Genomic DNA, 18,967 nt, shown 5'->3' with positions numbered 1-18,967 from the left:
ACAGAATGGGAAAGACTAGGGATCTCTTCAAGAAAATCAGAGATGCCAAAGGCACATTTCATGCAAAGATGAGCTCGATAAAGGACAGAAATGGTATGGACCTAACAGAAGCAGAAGATATTAAGAAGAGATGGCAAGAATACACAGAAGAACTGTACAAAAAAGATCTTCATGACCCAGATAATCACGATGGTGTGATCACTGACCTAGAGCCAGACATTCTGGAATGTGAAGTCTAGTGGGCCTTAGAAAGCATCACTACGAACAAAGCTAGTGGAGGTGATGGAATTCCAGTTGAACTATTCCAAATCCTGAAAGATGATGCTGTGAAAGTGCTGCACTCAATATGCCAGCAAATTTGGAAAACTCAGCAGTGGCCACAGGACTGGAAAAGGTCAGTTTTCATTCCAATCCCAAAGAAAGGCAATGCCAAAGAATGCTCAAACTACCGCACAATTGCACTCATCTCACACGCTAGGAAAGTAATGTTCAAAATTCTCCAAGCCAGGCTTCAGCAATATGTGAACCGTGAACTTCCTGATGTTCAAGCTGGTTTTAGAAAAGGCAGAGGAACCAGAGGTCAAATTGCCAACATCCTCTGGATCATGGAAAAAGCAAGAGAGTTCCAGAAAAGCATCTATTTCTGCTTTATTGACTATGCCAAAGCCTTTGACTGTGTGGATCACAACAAACTGTGGAAAATTCTGAAAGAGATGGGAATACCAGACCACCTGATCTGCCTCTTGAGAAATCTGTATGCAGGTCAGGAAGCAACAGTTAGAACTGGACATGGAACAACAGATTGGTTCCAAATAGGAAAAGGAGTACGTCAAGGCTGTATATTGTCACCCTGCTTATTTAACTTCTATGCAGAGTACATCATGAGAAACGCTGGACTGGAAGAAACACAAGCTGGAATCAAGATTGCCGGGAGAAATATCAATAACCTCAGACATGCAGATGACACCACCCTTATGGCAGAAAGTGAAGAGAAACTAAAAAGCCTCTTGATGAAAGTGAAAGTGGAAAGTGAAAAGTTGGCTTAAAGCTCAACATTCAGAAAAAGAAGATCATGGCATCTGGTCCCATGACTTCATGGGAAATAGATGGGGAAACAGTGGAAACAGTGTCAGACTTTATTTTTCTGGGCTCCAAAATCACTGCAGATGGTGACTGCAGCCATGAAATTAAAAGACGCTTACTCCTTGGAAGGAAAGTTATGACCAACCTAGATAGCATATTGAAAAGCAGAGACATTACTTTGCCAACAAAGGTTCGTCTAGTCAAGGCTATGTTTTTTCCTGTGGTCATGTATGGATGTGAGAGTTGGACTGTGAAGAAGGCTGAGCGCTGAAGAATTGATGCTTTTGAACTGTGGTGTTGGAGAAGACTCTTAAGAGTCCCTTGGACTGCAAGGAGATCCCACCAGTCCATTCTGAAGGAGTTCAGCCCTGGGATTTCTTTGGAAGGAATGATGCTAAAGCTGAAACTCCAGTACTTTGGCCACCTCATGCGAAGAGTTGATTCATTGGAAAAGACTCTGATGCTGGGAGGGATTGGGGGCAGGAGGAGAAGGGGACGACGGAGGATGAGATGGCTGGATGGCATCGCTGACTCGATGGACATGAGTCTGAGTGAACTCCGGGAGTTGGTGATGGACAAGGAGGCCTGGCGTGCTGTGATTCATTGGGTCACAAAGAGTCGGACACGACTGAGCGACTGATCTGATCTGATCTGATGGGCTTAGTGACCTAAAGAAAATATTGCATTTTTCCAAGAACCTAATGTCCATTCTAGGAGAATACAGCTTCTTGATGTATTTATTACTGTGTGCAGAGGGCATGGGCACTTCCCTAGTGGCTCAGTGGTAAAGAACTCGCTTGCCAATGGGGGACATTTGGGTTCCATCCCTGGGTTGGGAAGATCCCCTGGAGGGGGAAATGGAAACCCACTCTAGTGTTCTTGCCTGGAAAACAGAGGAGCCTGGTGGGTTACAATCCACAGGGTCACAAAGAGTCGAGGACACATCTTAGCAACTAAACAGATAGCATAACCTGTTGCTCATTAATAGGAAAAAAAAAAAAAAACAGTCCCACCACATGCACATGCCTACATATGTCCCCAAATTCTAAATTTAGGTAGTCTCAAACTTTAGTGTCCATCAGTCTAGGGTTTTTATTTAAGATGCAGATCCACTGATTCTAGTGAAACCCTGAAATCTGTATCATTAACAAGTTCCCCAGGTGATTCTGTTGCAGAAAAATATTCTTTTGAACAATACTAGCTTAATAGGCTTTCCCAACCAGTGTGCCTGGTCCATTTTACAGGTTCAGTAAATATATACTGTATTGAATCAATATGTCCCCAGCCCTAACAGCAGGAGGGCACACCTTATGACTTCTTGGGTACCTAAATATGCCAGTTCCTCCAAGGAGAAGCCATCATTTTGAGTTATCCCACATAAGAAAATACAGAAAGGTGCTGTATACATTCACTTTACTTGAAGTCAGCCATGTGTGTTAGTTGCTCAGTCATGTCCAGCTCTTTTGCGACCCCGTGGACTGTAGCCTACCAGGCTCCTCTGTCCATGTGATCTTCCAGGCAGTCCTGGAGTGGGTTGCCATTTCCTCCTCCAAGGAATTTTCCTGACCCAGGGATTGAACCCAGGTCTCCCGCATTGCAAGCAGATTCTTTACTGTCTGAGCCAGCAGGGAAGCCTCAAAGTCAGCCAATCTGGGGCTTATTTCTATTTTCTCAACAAGTCACTGGCCCTCAACCAAATTATCTTTTTCTTCATTCTTCCACTTAACACACTAGCACACTATATATATGTGTGTGTGTATATTCAGCAACTCCGTGGTTGGGAGATGGGGAAACAGCAGCAGAAGTGGTTCAAAGATAAAGAAAAACTCCTTATCCAATAAAATCCAATGTAAATATGAATTGTACCATTCATTTTTTAAAATACACTACAAATGAGGTCTCTAGATCATAGTCCCCTCCTTATATGATTCTGGGCCTGAAATACTGAGCTAAATTCTAAAGATAGTTTTTGAATCCTTGCAGATCTTTGCTGGTCTTTTAGTACTATGGTGACATATTTATTGATTTATTCATTGTATACATTAATATTTAGGATGAAAACTTAAATTAAATTGTATTTGACATGATAAGTGACTTTTAATACATTTTTAAGCCAGAAATAGCAAGGGCTGCAAAATAAACCCTACTGAGAAATTTATGTAACTTTCATATGAAGGTTTTGCTTTAAAGTTTGTTAATATGATTAGTAAAACAATCCACAAATGACTTTTCACATTTTGTCCTAGACTTCAAAGAACATTTTCTTTCATAGATATTGAATTAACTCTTTGAGTGTCTGTGCTCAGTCACTCAATCTTGTCTGACTCTTTGCAACCCCATGGACTGCAGCCCGCCAAGGCTCCTCTGTCCATGGAATTTTCCAGGCAAGAACACTGGAGTGGGTTGCCATTTCCTTCTCCAGGGGATCTTCTGGACCCAGGGATTGAACCCACATCTCTTGAGTCTCCTGCACTGCAGGCGAGTTCTTTACCACTGAGCCACCAAGGAAGCAACTCTTTGCTTACTCATGTTCTTTTCCCTTCTGCCCAAAGTATTTTAACCTGAGATAGTTGTCTGTAGACCTCTAAACATATTTTTAAACCTCCAAAGTTATTTTTATACAGAGTTTTATGGAGACCAATTTAATCTGCAGAGTTACTTATAAAAGAACAATGTCAGATTGCTATTTTAGAAGTGTAACTAATACCCAAGAACTATCTCCCACCACTGAATAGCAACTTTCTGAATACTTAGCAGTGCATTTACACACTAGGAGATGGAAATTAATCTAAATTCAGCATCCTATAAAGGTTCCAATATCTTTGCCTATTTATGAGCTTAATATCTTCTTAGGTGTCTCCATCTGAGTAGCTACTTTAAATTTTTAGTCAAATTCAGTAACCCATCAAGTAGATATTAAAGCACAATTTATGAAAATACATATTTAGATATTCTAGACATGAAAAATCCTCTGGTTGCTAAAGAAAATATAATATACTAAGTGATTTTAAAGTAGTTACTTCCTGAATGTCTTTTTTTCCCCACACATTAGACGAAGTTGCATTGTTTATAAAAATTTATTCATACAAATTTTACACACTTTATATAACAGTTATCAAAGACCTAGTTATAGATATCATGTGTGTAATAATACTTGGGTAAGATGTTTTTATAATCAGTTGCACACAAAATAAGAGCTTCAAGACTAACATCTACCTAAATTATCACTATATCATAAATCTGCTCCAGGTTAGTAAGGCTCTTGGCATTTCTAAAAAGTATACAAAAGATTAAACTGGGTGATCACTGCAAATGCTTGCAACTAGCCACGGGAACACTAAATTAGACTTCATAAAGAAAAGGTTAACTAGCGGCCTATTTCACCACTAACAGCTGACACAAATACAGAAAACTTTGCCCGTTATCCAAGAAACAAATAATTAAAGACTAAAATGCAAGCCAATGTGTTGCAGCATTGTAGGGCCACTAAATAGCCATCTGTGAATCGTGGCGATTTAAAAGGCGAAGAAAGGCACTGAAGCTGCAAACCCCATCCTGTGTCACATTGCCCGAGGAGACTGCAGAATTAAAGAAAGATTGATTCCGTACACAGGACTGAGGCACAGATCGAAGGCCTCTGTGCTTTCACTGTCTGCAACGTGATCTCGGGGCAGCATCCATCCCGCCTGGGGAATGCAAATCCAAGTCTGTTTTCTTTGATTTATGACTCCATACTGATCAAATCCGTAAAGGAAAAGGAAAGGTCCTTAACATGCTAATGTTTAATCTTTTCTTGTTTATTTTTTGTGTGTTTTTCAAAAGAACTTGTGCCTGAAATTTGGGGAGTTTGGCTGGCTGGTTTGCCTGCTGTTGCTTGATCTGGTTGCTGGGTGAAGGTTTCTTTTGTTATAGAGATTACCTGACAGGTTCGAGAAATTGACAGGAAACAGACAGACATGCTTTCTGTAGCCAAGAAAGAATACAAGGGGACATTCTCAGGGCCTGTTGAAGCTTGCTTACCTCACTCTTGACCACAAATACAAGATAGTACTCATACATATGAAGATGAGGTTTAAATGATTTATCAGTTAGTACAACTGAGCAACATGTGAACACTACACATTCTAATATCACAAAGGTTGGTTTTATGAAATAAATTTTACTAAGCAATAAGCCATAAATGTATAAAAATACATTTTACCTACAAACTCAATCAACAAGAAACAAAAGATTCATATATAGTGCATAATTACTTAGTGGTAACCACACAGGGCTTCCTACACTTTACAATAAGTGCTAGCATCAAACAACAGGAAAAAGAAGCATTCACAAGTTTAAGAGAAGTGAATAAAAAATGGCAAACAGTACTTAAACAGTGCGAGAAGGTGGGAAAGAGGAGTCTTCAGAAAAACCACGGAAGAAAAGGGAGGCTCCTACAGAGCAGGGTTCAAAGGGGAGGATCCTGGCCATTTCACAACATGAGCAGCATGGATAGCACTGGAGAAAAACACATTGTACTTTGCATCCATTTCCAATACCCAGCGCCCAAAGTCAGGCAGGCAGGGGACCTAGGGTGGGACTGGGCCTGGGGTTGCCTGCAGCCAGTCCCTCTCCAGGGTCCTCCCCCTACTGCCTTATGCTCTGCCTTTTCCAATGTTCCCACTTTGTTCCAATTGCCCTAACCTTGGGATACTGGGGTCCCTGGAAGTACAGAAAAGAGAGCTTCCTATTCAAGTCTCTCTTCTCTGTACAGTCCCCCAACTCCTCCCCCAGGGAGTAGTATGAATTCTGGGGAGAAGCACAATTTAGATCCAGCTGTTGTTTTATCAGGAGAATTTCCTTGTGGGCTGAGAGTCTGAAGAGAGAAAAATACACATAAAAATAGAATCAAAGAAAGCGGAAGTATTGGCATTGCCACCCAGCAAGGGGTAGACAGAGCCTCAGTTGAGTTCAGCTGGGATTGAAGCAGCCTGCCCCAGAGACTCCCTGGGAAAGACAGACCTTCAGCAATCCTCCCAAATCATTACCTCTAAGTCTCCCTGGAGCAGGGCATCACTGTTTATGTACAGTAGCAAATGGTCAGGATTAATATCTTCAGGCCTATCGTGGATAAAAATACTATCCTTTTAATTCCAGTTTACAAAAATAGGAGTAATATTCAAAACAATGATTGTCTATTTTTCTATTTATTTTATATAAAAACAAACAGCTCAGGCGAATCTTCAATCCTTATGCACACTGTATGAACGGCTCTCTATTATACTTTATATATATATATACTCTTTATATATTCGTAATATATATGTCAATATCAATAATTGGTCCACAAAGTATATCTGTGCATTCTCTAGTGCTTCGTAAAAAGAAAAACAATATTATTATCAAAATATTCATTTAATGGCTTGACTTCATACATAAATACATGTGGGACAGAACACAGGAGCGATGACAGTTCAGTCAGTTGGGAAAAACGACTTCTCATTGTGTCAGGGCTGTATACACAGGATAGCTGGCAACTCGTCGCTACAAGTACGGTATTCGCCGTCCTTTGTTTTTAACCCTTTGTTTATACCTTTTCCCTAGGACAGCCGCCAAGTATTTCTTAACAGCCATTTGTTTCCGGTAGCGGCTGTAGCTGTCAGTGAAGATGCCGTCCGAGTGGCGCTTGGAGAGCGGCTCCGAGTCGTCGTCCGCGCCGCCGCCCGGGGTCCCACTGCAAGGAGAGGGGTCGGGAAGAGGGTGGCGGGGCGGGAGACACCCGGTGAGTAGACGCGGGGTGAGCAGGCAGACCCCACCCATCGAGGGAATCTTCGGGGGAGGGCGCGAGCTCTCCGCGCCCAGCGTGCCACCCTGCCCGGCCAGGGAGCAGTCGCAGGGAGGGCGGCGATGGTAACCCTCGCTACTCCCTCCCCATCAAAGATCTCGGGCACCAAGTCCTTATAGGATGGGCCTGGGAAGAGGTCCCGGGCCTCCAAACGCTGCCCTCTCAGATCAGACCATCAGTGCTTTTGCGCTCAATTGTCCTAACCGTTCCCGGACGCCCCCACCCACCCAGAGAGAAAAGCACCAAAGAGCCCTGAATTTCCCGTTGGCTGTTGCCGTGTAGTTTACATCGATTCCGCAATTCCCAGTCAGAGGGGAGCACTGCTCTCCTACGCGCTAAGTTGAAAAACGTGATAATAATACAAGTCGACAGGCTGCAGGCAATACTTTTCATCACATGAATTATTCAGTGCGGAAAACGTATTCTGGTGTCCCATGGGCTCTATTAAAACATTGCCTTCTGGTGACAGAAGCTCCCGCAAATCCTGTGCTTTGGGTTTGTCTGGCACGAGCAAAAACTGTTTGCTTCCTTAAGTGTCCAAATTTGAGGATTTGTTTATTTCGATTTGAATTTAACAGTGAAAGAAATTTGAGGAAAGAAAAAGTCAATCGTCCCAAGAAACTTGAAGGTTTTGATGGCCTGGAGAGGGGGGACCTCTTTTTTTTTTTTTTAATTATTCAAAACGGATCAGACATCCCGATTTTCCTGCCCGCTGCCCTCCTCGCCTCATTCCCGAGCTCTCTGGCCAATCTTCTGGCAGGGTACCTAAACCTTAGCCTGTGGCAGGGGGCTGGCCTGTAGACCCTGCAGCGCAGACGCACCCTCGGCCCCACGTGCACGCAAGGACGTAGAAGCAGCCCCGCCCTCCCAGCGCGCACCGCCACACACCCGCCGCGGCGCGTGCGCGCGCGCCATCACGTGCCGATTAACTCTTGCAAACTCTTACCCCAAGCCCTTGGCCATGAGCGTCTGCAGGTATCTCCTGGCGGACAGCTGGTCCAGCACTTTGCGGTAGGCCTTATTAAGGATCCCATGGGCGACATCTCTAACAGGGAGGCAAAGTGCGCGCCCGGGGGTCACTGCCCAAGTGGCAGCCCCAGGTCCCCCGCTAATCACGCTTGCCCCCCGGCGCTCCGGAAGGCACTAGGGAATAACTCTTGGGATGTTCCCGTGAGTGCCAAGAACCAGAGTTCGTCCTGCCCTCCCAGGACCTCAGGTGTGGAGCCCGGCCGGGGCGCGCACTCACTGCCGCTCCTTGGGCCGCAGACCTTTTGGTCCCCATGCGGCCCTCCTGTCCACACAAACCGGCCCGCTCCTAACTTTCTCTCACTCTCGTGGGGACCACCCCGGGAGAAGAAACACTGGAGGCTTTTATGAAAAAAGCACCTACTCGATGGACCATCCCCTGCCCCTTTCTCCCTCTCAGTGCCCGGCTGCGCGGCGGTACCTTTCCTCCGCGGGGTAGTAGAGCGCGTAGGCATCACGCAGCGCGGAGGCGGGGCTCCCCACGCCCGGAGGCTCCGAGTCGTAGAAGTCCTGCTGCGGGTTTCCGTCCCCGTCGTACACCTCGTTCTCCGGCCTGCAGGGGGTAGCCAGGGGGCAGAAGGAGTGGTCAGTAGGGTCCTTCCCCGCCTCTGCGAGGACCCAAAGACCCAAAGGGGCTCTCAAGATGTTCCTTCTTCCAAAAGGCGCCCCTCGGAGAACTGTTTCTTCTAGGACAGGGGTAGGAGGAGGAAACGACACCCAAGAGAAATTCCCATCCCTCCTCTCGGGGGCGAGGGGTCGCCCTGCGGGGGCCACGGCCTCAACCGGCACTGGGAAGCCCAGACGTCTCTGCCGACCTCGCACACCTGGCCGCCGGGGAGAACCGCTCCTACCCCCGGCCTGGCTCTTGAGCCTCCCGCACAAGCAGCGGCGGGCGGAGACGGGAAAGGCCCTGGGAGAGAACTGCCGGCCAACTGAGGACCGGATGGGGAGAGGCCTGGAGCCAGAGGGGGTGGATGGCTGGGGAGTCCGGCGGCCAACGCGGGCAACCACCCCCACCCAGCCTCCGAGCCCAGGGGAGCCCTTCCCCGCACAGATGTAGGTCACGGAGAACCTCCGGCTTCTATTTCGGGCGGGAGAGGATCTGGCAAGAACATGAATAATAGATGCCCCTAAACTTAGCCTGTTTGGCAACGGCTCATTCCGTGGCGTGCCCGTGCCCTCCGGTGCGTCTTGCCCGGAGAAAGTACCAGGCACACGGGACTTTGAAAATAGCTGGGGGTGAAATAGGGCTTTTAAGTCCAGTAAGTCGGCAGTTAGCGCTAATCGGTTAGTGGTGGCCGGGCGGCGGGACGACGTCTCAACCCCGAGGCAAAGGGAAAGGATCAATAGGGCACCGAAAGCCAAAGATCTCCCAGTCGCCCTTGCCCACCACCTCAATCCCTGATAGAGGACGGGAGAGGCGGGTGAATAAACAAAACCCCCTCGCTTTCTGCCTCTGGAGAGACTCGGAAAGCGGCCCAGGCAAGTAGCGCTCTTTAGGTGGATCAATCACATTCGATCCTCCCCTCGCCTTTCCTCCATCCCTGGAGAGGTAGGGGCAAGGCAAGCACACCAGCGACCCCACCCCACACCCAGCCTTTCCTCGGCGACGCGCCTCTCTGCCCTGGCCCCGCTGCCCGGAGTCTCCAGGTCTTTCTGGGCACCTCCACCCCTCCTCCGTGCCCAGATGCTGAAATCCTAATACCGAAGCCAGAACCCATCTCTCCGGCCAAATCAGTGGTCAGCGACCTCTAAGGAAATCGCTCTTGGTCGCTGCTCGGAGGAGCAGCTTTGCGGGCAGAACGCGCGCTCCTCGCCTCCCGGAGCCGGGTGCGCCGTGGAGCACGGATGCTGCGCCGCGCTGCGAGCTTCCACTCGCCCACTGACAGGCCCGGGACTCTGAGGCTGCGGCGGAGAACCTGGGCAGCACCGACCGATTAGAAACCAGGAATTAAGAGGAGAAAAGAAAAAAAAAAGAGGCAGGGTTACTGCAGCCTGGGGTGGGCAGGGCTACCCTCCCAGTACTGCCTGCCAGCTGGCTTTCTTTTCCTCCTTTGCATCCGTTTCATCTGTGTCTCCCCCTCCCATCTTTGTTTCCCTTCTCACAAATCGCTTCTCAACTCTACCCGGCCAGCACTCCCCCTCCCCAAGACTCTAAAAGCAACTGGAAAACCTATCGCTTGAGAGAAAGCTCTTCCAGTGGAAAGAATTCGAACTGAGGTGATGGGGAGAGCCGGGGAGAGAGGGGGAGACCCCGCCCCGATAGCCTAGAACAAGCCGTAACAAAGCCAAGTCCACGGGAGCATCACTCTCAACCCCCCAACCTGGCTGCGGGAGCCAAAGTTCTCGGAAGTCGAGCTAAGAATCGGGGCCCTGCCCCGGGGGAGGGGCTGGGGGAGGGGAGGTTTCTTCGGCCGGTTCGAGGTGCGCTCGCTCCACCCAGGACCCCGGGGCTGCGGCGAGCTGGGGGAGGGGTGCCAAGCCCGGGAGGAGTCCGGCCCAGATCCCGCAAGTGACCGGCGACCGGACCCAGGCTGGTGGCGGCGCAGTGGGGGCGCATGGGGAGACGGCAGTAGCCGGACCGAGGAACTGCAGGAGGGCGACCGCGAGGAGGGGTCGGGGGGGACGACAAGTCCCAGCCTCCGCTCCGCTCAGGCGGCCAGCACCTACCTGATCCCCGGGAACCGGAGTCCGGAGGCGGCAGGTGAGCCGTAGACGCTGCTGTGCATCAGTATCCCGTAAACGAGCAGGGCCAGCCTCGCTCCGCTACACATGGTCATTCTGCGCAGGACGGGAAAGACATCACGCAGCAGTCCCAACGCCCCTGGCCTTCCACCACCCCCACCCCCGACCCCCTAGAAACTCCTCGAACTGCGGGAGGCCCAGAGCTCCCCTCCGACTCCCAGGGTTGAATCCTGCTTAACGACAAGCCGGCTCGCCCCGCCACTTCCTTCTCGTTATAGTTAGAAAATACGCCTGTATGTATCCAGTGCCCAGTAACTCGCCAGAGCTGGCGCCCAGAAAAGCTAACTCGTACCCCGATGCCAGCAAAAGAATTAACAACCAGGTGAGTTGTTTGGTAAGATTTTTTTCCCTCCTTGCCATCCAACTCTTACCGCTGCCAGGAGAGGGTTTGCTGCCAAGTAGGACGGCGGGCAAAGGGCTTCTCCAAGTTTGTGCGCTGCAGTCACAACCCAAGAGTCATCGCCGTCTGGCGTTAGCGTCTGAGCAGGAGCCGCAGGAACGAGCCGGAGCCGCGGGAGGAGCTGGAGGACTTGTTTGCTGAGTCCTGTTATTCTGTTCAAAAGTTTGACGACGCTGGGAACTAGGACGGAGCGTGACACCGAGAGAAGGGGGGCGAGGGGAGAGATGGAGAAGGAAGACGGAGGAGGCGACGAGCTGAGTGGGGGTGGGAGACAAAGTGGCCTGAAGTCCACCGAGAAGAAAGAAGTGATAAGGAAAGAAGCAAAGAGAGAGAGAGAGAAAGAGAGTCGAAGTCGGCGTCTGGGTCAGCCGCCCGGCCAGGCAGCTCGAGCAGGCAGCGCCTTCGCTGCTCAGAAGTCTCTCTGGCTGCGTCTGAAGCTGCGGTTTCTTCTACTGCTGCCGGTGGTTATTACAGAGGTGACCAGCCCTCTGCTCCTATTTATCTGGGCAGTTAGCAGAAATCTATCCGAACGTGGTTTCAAAAGAGATTTTCTTGTCAACATCTGTCTGCCTGTGGCCTTTTAAGTACAGAATATTTTGTTGCACTGTTGCGCTCCGATTTTTATACGTGGAATGACTTCCTTTTTTTTTTTTTTTTCAGTCACGTAATGATCGGGTATCAGAAAAAGACGTCAGCATCCTAGTCCCTCAAGGAACATATTAACTATCCTCTGCTGTCCTCCTGGATAAGATCCGGAGTCATCGACTTCTCATAACACCTTTCACTCATACTGTACAATTTAAAGGAGTTTAATTACCTCGATGGTTTTCAGTTTTAACCACTTCTCAAGGATGGGTAAAGAATTCATAGAATCTTGAGAATGGTAAAAAAAAAAAAATGTTTTTAACTACGTCTCTCTTGTTTTCTTTTTGCTTTTTCATCAAGCCCCAGCAATCAGAGCTCTGGGCTCTGGAATTAAAGCACCATCAAGCTCTCCTATTAATAAATTTAATTTAGATCTCCTAATTTTTCCCTATGTTCTTTTAGATAGACAATTAAATGTGGAAGTCGTTTTGTTTCTAAAGGGAAGTCTTGGAGGATTTTCAGTAAATCGCTAATGAGTCTGGCTGTGGTTGACAGTCTGGCTCTGAGTGGAATTGATTAGAGTTATAGATTAGAAAGAAAGAGTCCTAAACCCGGCTTGTGGTGCTGTCCAGGCTTGGAGTGCTGAACTATTTGGTTGCAGATGCTGCAAGCGTTGAAAATTGCTACTAGTTGAATTTTTCACCAGAGCTTCTAAATCGGAAGATTTGGTAGCGGCACCCTTACAATGTGGCAATTCATTGTCCAGGTACCCCCCACTGCAGTGTCCACAAATGCCCTTAATGATGACAACTGTCTGACCCCTGCCTTTACTGTGGGAAGAAAGAGCATTCTATGTCTGCCCTTTAGTTCTGGTTTGGGGATCTCTACATGGCCTATTTGGATACCTTCACACATTCTGTGGCTCTTACTAATGTTAACAATGAAATGGCGAAATTGTATTTTACAGAAAAACTGAAATTTTAAGAATTGGGGGGTGAGAGATATGTTTCCCCATTTATTTACAACTTGAGTTCTGTGTGAGGAAAGGCAGACAGACTGGGGAAACGTGATGATACCTAGTACAAGTTCACTCCCTGAGGGTTTCCAACAGGAATCCCTTCCATGGGGGTGGCTAAAAATGTTTAATTGAAAATGAGGTGGAAAGAGGAAAGCCCAAAGGGAACACCACATCCACCCAGAGGCTTCCAAGGCCTGGAGTTATTTAAGAAGATCTGTAAATTTCTACTCCAGTAAGAGAACTCAGGTCTATTTCTTTTAAAAGGGAAGCAGAGCCGTCAATAACCATTAGTATGCATTTTAATTATTTGGATCTTAAACAAAAATTAGAGGAAATGGCAATTTCGTGGGAGTGCTTCCTGTTACTATGATTTAGATCTAACATTTAAACAAGCTATATTAGTTCTGCATGCTTCTTCTAAGACAAAATTATAATGCTTCTCATTCTCAATGCCTTTCCTGCTTATTGGAGATTTAATATTTTCTCCAAGATGACAAACTTTAGATTGCTTCGTTCTCCCCACGAATGGCCAGAAACGGTCACTTCTTCTTAGTTTATTCCTGGGAATACTCAGATTGCCCGTTTGCAGTAAAGATTAAAACCACATCTACAAAGGAATGGATCGCTTTTTCTCCATCTCCTGTGTTCGCTGATCTGGGCTGCAGTGTTTACATGCGTGTGCTCCGTGTCCACCTCTGCCTCTGGGTAAGCTCGCATACAAGGAGCCGGCGGTGAAGACACGACCGAATAATCCAGCGGAAATAATCCAGCTCTCTCACTAAAGCGCCCGCAGCTATTACCGACTGTGGCTTTCCTGTCTTCCGCCTCGCTTCACGTCAAAGGTGAACCCGATTAAAATCCTTCCTCTTCCCTCCCACGCGAATTCTGAAATGAGTTCAATCTGTAGAAACATCTGAAAATTTCCAAGACTCCTGGTACTGGTTCACGACTCAACTTGAGTCAAGGGAGCCCCCGTGTGGGGAGTTTGTTGACTTCACGGCCTATTAAAGGGAGAAAATCACAAATACTATTAACTTCGTGCGGAGGATAGCGGAACCCCACCTCCCCCGCCGCCGCCCCTCCCCCACACACACAAGAACCCGACCTGCGCCTCTGGTTCACAAAGCCTGTGCCACCTCGGCGTGGACCCAGTGAGCGCAGACCTCGGGATCCCGCGCCCCAGGATTACCAGCTTCCAGGCCCGAACCCGTCCCCTCAAGTGAAAGACTAAGAGAATTTGAGATTCTGGGTCACTGAATTTCAAAAACAACAAAGCTTCCAAGACCCACGCATTGCTTAACACCATCCAAAGACCCGCCCAGCCTCGATCCACAGCTGTCTGGGGCAATCGAACCCGAGATGACAGGGTCGTCCTGCAGAACTTTCCTCCCACTGAGCATATCCAATTAGGCGAGTTTGATGTCCCACGGGCAAAGATGTTATCGTGTTCTCGAAAGTTCCTGGGCCGCTGGGAGGGGAGATGCTGGGAAGGCTGAAGAAGAAAGGGATCTGGAAGCTTTGGACCCGGCTCCAGAACTTCATGGGTCTGGGGCTGCTCCGCTGCTTCGGCAGACCCTGGGCGCGAACGCAGGCCCTTCCTGCTCCCTATTCGATGGAGAGGAATAGGGGGCGACCGACGTCTCAAAGACCAAAACTACCCCCGTGCCCGAAAATGGTCGCTTACTTCGAACCTCGGGAGTGATCTAATTAGAGCATCGATGTTGCTTTCGGCGGGGGTGGGGAGGGGACCTTGTGTCTGAGGGTTTAGGGATGCAGAGAGGAGGAGGCGCGCATCACGCCCGGGATGGAAACACTCAGTCACCCCGCGCGAGGTGACAGGGGGTCCCGGCCAGGGCCGCGCAGGAGACCGCGGCGGCAGACATGGGCTCGTTCACTCACTACATAAGCAAAGAAGAGAGAAACCATCAGATCGCCCAGGTGTAATTGACAGTGACACAGGGAGAAGGGGAGGGTCCGAAGAGGGGACTCGGGAGTCAGAACTTCCTGTTTATAAATAACGCAAAGCAACACCAATCGTCTCTCCAATCGCCCCACCCCTTACCCTCAATGTTCACCAGACCAGGTAGAAGGATTCCAAGGAGGCAAAGTTTCTTTCCTGATTGTGGAAGCGAAGAATGGCCCGCAACTGGAATCATGCTCGGTTAGAAGAACTGGTGGTACCGCGGAAATCTTCCACCTGAAAAGTCTCACGGAGGTCTCTCCGGAGGGTCAGAGGGCAGGCAGTTTCCGGCTAAGCCGGGACCTACCCAGAAGAAACTGTTTGGAAGTATTTGTTGGAATATATGTTGGTGTTTGATCAAAGACCTTGAATTTCAAATCCGTAATGTATCAACTCCTTTGTGTCCCATTCATCCTTAGGATATGGAAGCATTCAAACTTCTGGTCTCAAATAGTGGATGCTAGCTAGCTACAAGTCAGACTAACACTTCCCTAACTTGTTTTCCCTGGTCACAGACATATCAGTCTCCTTGAAGTGTCAAGCCTTGAATCCTTAAACAGCTCTCGCTTTTAAAGAACCCTTGAGCCCTTGAAAAAGTGTGATTTGTATTCAAATAGGAGGAATAGGTCTAGTCTATGACCGAGAGTTTGAATTTACAGATGGCTTCATAGCATTGGCAAATTTCTGGCGTAAACAAGACTCAGTTTCCTAGGCTAAGACTTCCACTACTTTCCTTCTGGCCTAGCTACTCATCCTGCACAATTACGATGCATTCATTTTTCCTTTCTTGGCTGTGTAGCTCTCCCCATTGTTCTGTACCACCGCCATCCGCATCCCCTACACCATGGATTTTTTTTTTTTAACCACATGAAAGGACATGTTTGCGCACATTATCTTCATACACTCCTAGTATAAGTAACATCAAACCAGATTGGAAAAGTCTTATATTTTCATTCCATTCATTTCTATTCAGTACCTAGCTAGGAACCAGGATACAGTAAGCTTTTTCAGTGAGCAAGCTCCTTGCAAAACTTCTTCCTCTCTTATAAGAGACAAGAGTAAATTGCAACACTGTATTCAATTTCACTGGAAACTTTTTCTCTTCTGACTCTTCAGTAAATGTGATGACTCATGACTCACTTCATACCGATTATACCTGTAGGGAACCCCAAATGTTCTGCAGTGGAACATCATGACCATCATTTACTGGACTGTCTGCATCATGCTCCTCTGAACTCACGATGCAGAAGGGAGCTGATGAGCTTAGCCAGAATGTGTCATGGCTTCTCTGACCTTCAGAACTCAGTGCTTCACCCACTCTGAAAACAGTCAGCCAAGGGAAACCTTTCCAAACCACATGAACATAAGTATTCCTCTCAATTCAAGAATAGAATTGCATGTTCACAAAGCCAGGAAATTTTGCTAGTTTTTTCTTCTTTCTTCTTTTTTTTTTATTAAACTTTTTAAACTTTTATTTTCTATTGGAATATAGCCGATTAACTATGGTGTGATAGTTTCAGGCAGACCGCAAGGGGACTCAGTCATACATATACGCCAGTTGTTTTAAGACGAAGCAGATGCTCAAGAAGCAAAAACTGGGCCCGAACCTTTGCTGCAGGTTTGGGTGATTTCAATCGCCTCATGTATATGGTTCTTCTAAGGTCTGGTTCTCTGACCATAGTTTACTGGTGATGGGGTTCAGGGCATGCTGCCCCAAATATGCCACTTTGGCATATTGATTATTTTGAATTAAAGCTACTTAAGAAACAACCGGTGCAAGAAAAACACTCTGAGCCTCCTTTGTCACCCTGAAAGCAGGAAATAAATCTGCAATGTGAAAGGTACCCTCCCTGTCCCAAGAAGTAGAAGGGGCATGTTTATCATCAGAGATAGAGAACTGAGGGCCAAGAAGGCTATCTAAGCAAACCTTGTTGCTTCTACGCTAATTTACTACCCAAGTCCAAACTTCTCTGTCTTGTCAATTCCTCACTAATTTATTTATTTTCTTTATCTGGAAGGTATAAAACTTCCTGCTTTGGTTTTATGTTGCTGTTGTCGTTGAGTTTCTAACTCCTGTTTGACTCTTTGTGACCCCATGGACTGCAGCATGTCAACCTTCCCTGTCCTTCACTATCTCCTGGAGTTTGCACAGATTCATATCCATTGAGTCAATGATGCTATCTGAACTCGTAGTCTTGTAGTACTCTTGTAGTACTCTTCTTGTCATCTCATATTTCTATACGCTTCCATATACACGAATTAAATTTGGATTTTTTTCCTTTTGTTAATGTGTCTTACATCAATTTAATTAGCTCAGCCAAAGAACCTAGAAGGGAAGAAAAGAAGGGCTTTCCTCCCCTATCCTGGGTACCAAAAATATATACCCCATACTTCACTGTGCAGCATCTTCCAGATTCTCCTGAGATTTCCAGAACATGTCCTCTTAAAAACCAAGGAAAAGAAAGTCTTCTCTCTACTTCAGCCTAAATATTCTGCTCATATAAGTCTTAAATGCAGGAAGGAAAGCTTGGATAGGATCCAGGAAACCCAATATCTTAAATTAGTTTTTGTGACAGCCTCTGAAAAAGTTTGAAGGAAGATCTGTGTACAAAACAAAACAAGACTTTTTTGCATACATCAAAAAGGGATATGGCTGTATGAGTTCATAGCATCCCAAACCTCTGTTCTTTGGATTCAAACTTAGCCTTATCTATCTGTGAAGAAGGCTGAGCGCCGAAGAATTGATGCTTTTGACCTGTGGTGTTGGAGAAGACTCTTGAGAGTCCCTTGGACTGCAAGGAGATCCAACCAGTCCATTCTGAAGGAGATCAGCCCTGGGTGTTCTTTGGAAGGAATGATGCTAAAGCTGAAACTCCAGTACTTTGGCTACCTCATGCGAAGAGTTAACTCATTGGAAAAGACTCTGATGCTGGAAGGGATTGGGGGCAGGAGGAGAAGGGGACGACAGAGGATGAGATGGCTTGATGGCATCACTGACTCGATGGACGTGAGTCTCAGTGAACTCCGGGAGTTGGTGATGGACAGGGAAGCCTAGCGTGCTGCGATTCATGGGGTCGAAAAGAGTCGGACACGACTGAGCGACTGATCTGATCTGATCTGATCTGTGAATATAGGCCTGTTTGTAATATTTTGGAGCTTTTGTTTTTCATTAACCTTATTACTAGCACCTTGTGTTAATAATACTATCTCTGCAAGTACTTTTTAAGCAATTCTTCTCTCCCCCAAACATACACAGGCATGATTTAATTTTTAAAAAAAAACTATCATCTGCTTGAAATACAACTATTTGCCATGAGTTTACTATTTTAAAGCTTCAATTATTGTTTCTTTAAATTATTTTAAGTCCTTCCTTCCAACGGGGCTGCATGATTTTGCTCCTTACCCGTCAATATCAGCAATAACAGTCCAATAGCAAAAATAATTATCTATTGAACACTTACTATGATAAGTGTTTAATTAGAGTTATTTCCTTTACCCTCAAACAATCTCCTTTCTCGATACTACTATTAATCCATTTTACAGATGAGAAACTAAGACTCCAAGTGCTTAAGAAACTTACCCAAAGTCACACAACTACTACATTGTTGTTCAGTTCAGTTCAGTCAGTTCAGTCGCTCAGTTGTGTCTGACTCTTTGCAACCCCCTGAATCGCAGCACGCCAGGCCTTCTGTCCATCACCAACTCCCGGAGTTCTCTCAGACTGACGTCCATCGAGTCAGTGATGCCATCAAGCCATCTCATCCTCTGTCGTCCCCTTCTCCTCCTTCCCCCAATCCCTCCCAGCATCAGAGTCTTTTCTAATGAGTCAACTCTTCCCATGAGGTGGCCAAAGTACTGGAGTTTCAGCTTTAGCATCATTCCTTCCAAAGAAATCCCAGGGCTGATCTCCTTCAGAATGGACTGGTTGGATCTCCTTGCAGTCCAAGGGACTCTTAAGAGTCTTCTCCAGCACCACAGGTCAAAAGCATCAATTCTTCAGCTCTCAGCCTTCTTCACAGTCCAACTCTCACATCCATACATGACCACAGGAAAAACCATAGCCTTGACTAGACGGACCTTTGTTGGCAAAGTAATGTCTCTGCTTTTCAATATGCTATCTAGGTTGGTCATAACTTTCCTTCCAAGGAGTAAGTGTCTTTTAATTTCATGGCTGCAGTCACCATCCACAGTGATTTTTGGAGCCCCCCAAAATAAAGTCTGACACTGTTTCCACTGTTTCCCCATCTATTTCCCATGAAGTCATGGGATCGGATGCCATGATCTTTGTTTTCTGAATGTTGAGCTTTAAGCCAACTTTTTCACTCT

At 47.0% G+C, this 18,967-nt stretch overlaps 1 protein-coding gene and 1 long non-coding RNA gene across 3 annotated transcripts; one reads left to right on the top strand and one right to left on the bottom strand.

Moving 5' to 3' along the window:
• Positions 1–6,458: 6,458 nt before the first annotated feature.
• ADCYAP1 (adenylate cyclase activating polypeptide 1) lies at positions 6,459–10,994 on the bottom strand. Its single transcript, XM_055559355.1, is given in 6 exon segments — positions 6,459–6,789; positions 6,791–6,796; positions 7,854–7,885; positions 7,888–7,952; positions 8,355–8,486; positions 10,604–10,994. Coding segments are annotated over 6 exon segments (528 nt in total). The 5' UTR covers positions 10,714–10,994; the 3' UTR covers positions 6,459–6,606.
• Positions 9,639–11,874, top strand: LOC129636084 (uncharacterized). 2 transcript variants are annotated; one of them, XR_008706626.1, is made up of 3 exons: positions 9,639–10,153; positions 10,897–11,000; positions 11,739–11,874. It is a non-coding gene; the product is annotated as an uncharacterized LOC129636084 (long non-coding RNA). The 2 variants fall into 2 exon arrangements; XR_008706625.1 differs by lacking the exon at positions 9,639–10,153 and adding an exon at positions 10,507–10,637.
• The last annotated feature ends 7,093 nt before the right edge of the window (positions 11,875–18,967 follow it).

This window comes from Bubalus kerabau, chromosome 21 (assembly GCF_029407905.1).
Source record: "Bubalus kerabau isolate K-KA32 ecotype Philippines breed swamp buffalo chromosome 21, PCC_UOA_SB_1v2, whole genome shotgun sequence".
In the NCBI taxonomy this organism is placed as follows: domain Eukaryota; kingdom Metazoa; phylum Chordata; class Mammalia; order Artiodactyla; family Bovidae; genus Bubalus; species Bubalus kerabau.
This window is presented reverse-complemented; position numbering and strand designations above follow the sequence as displayed.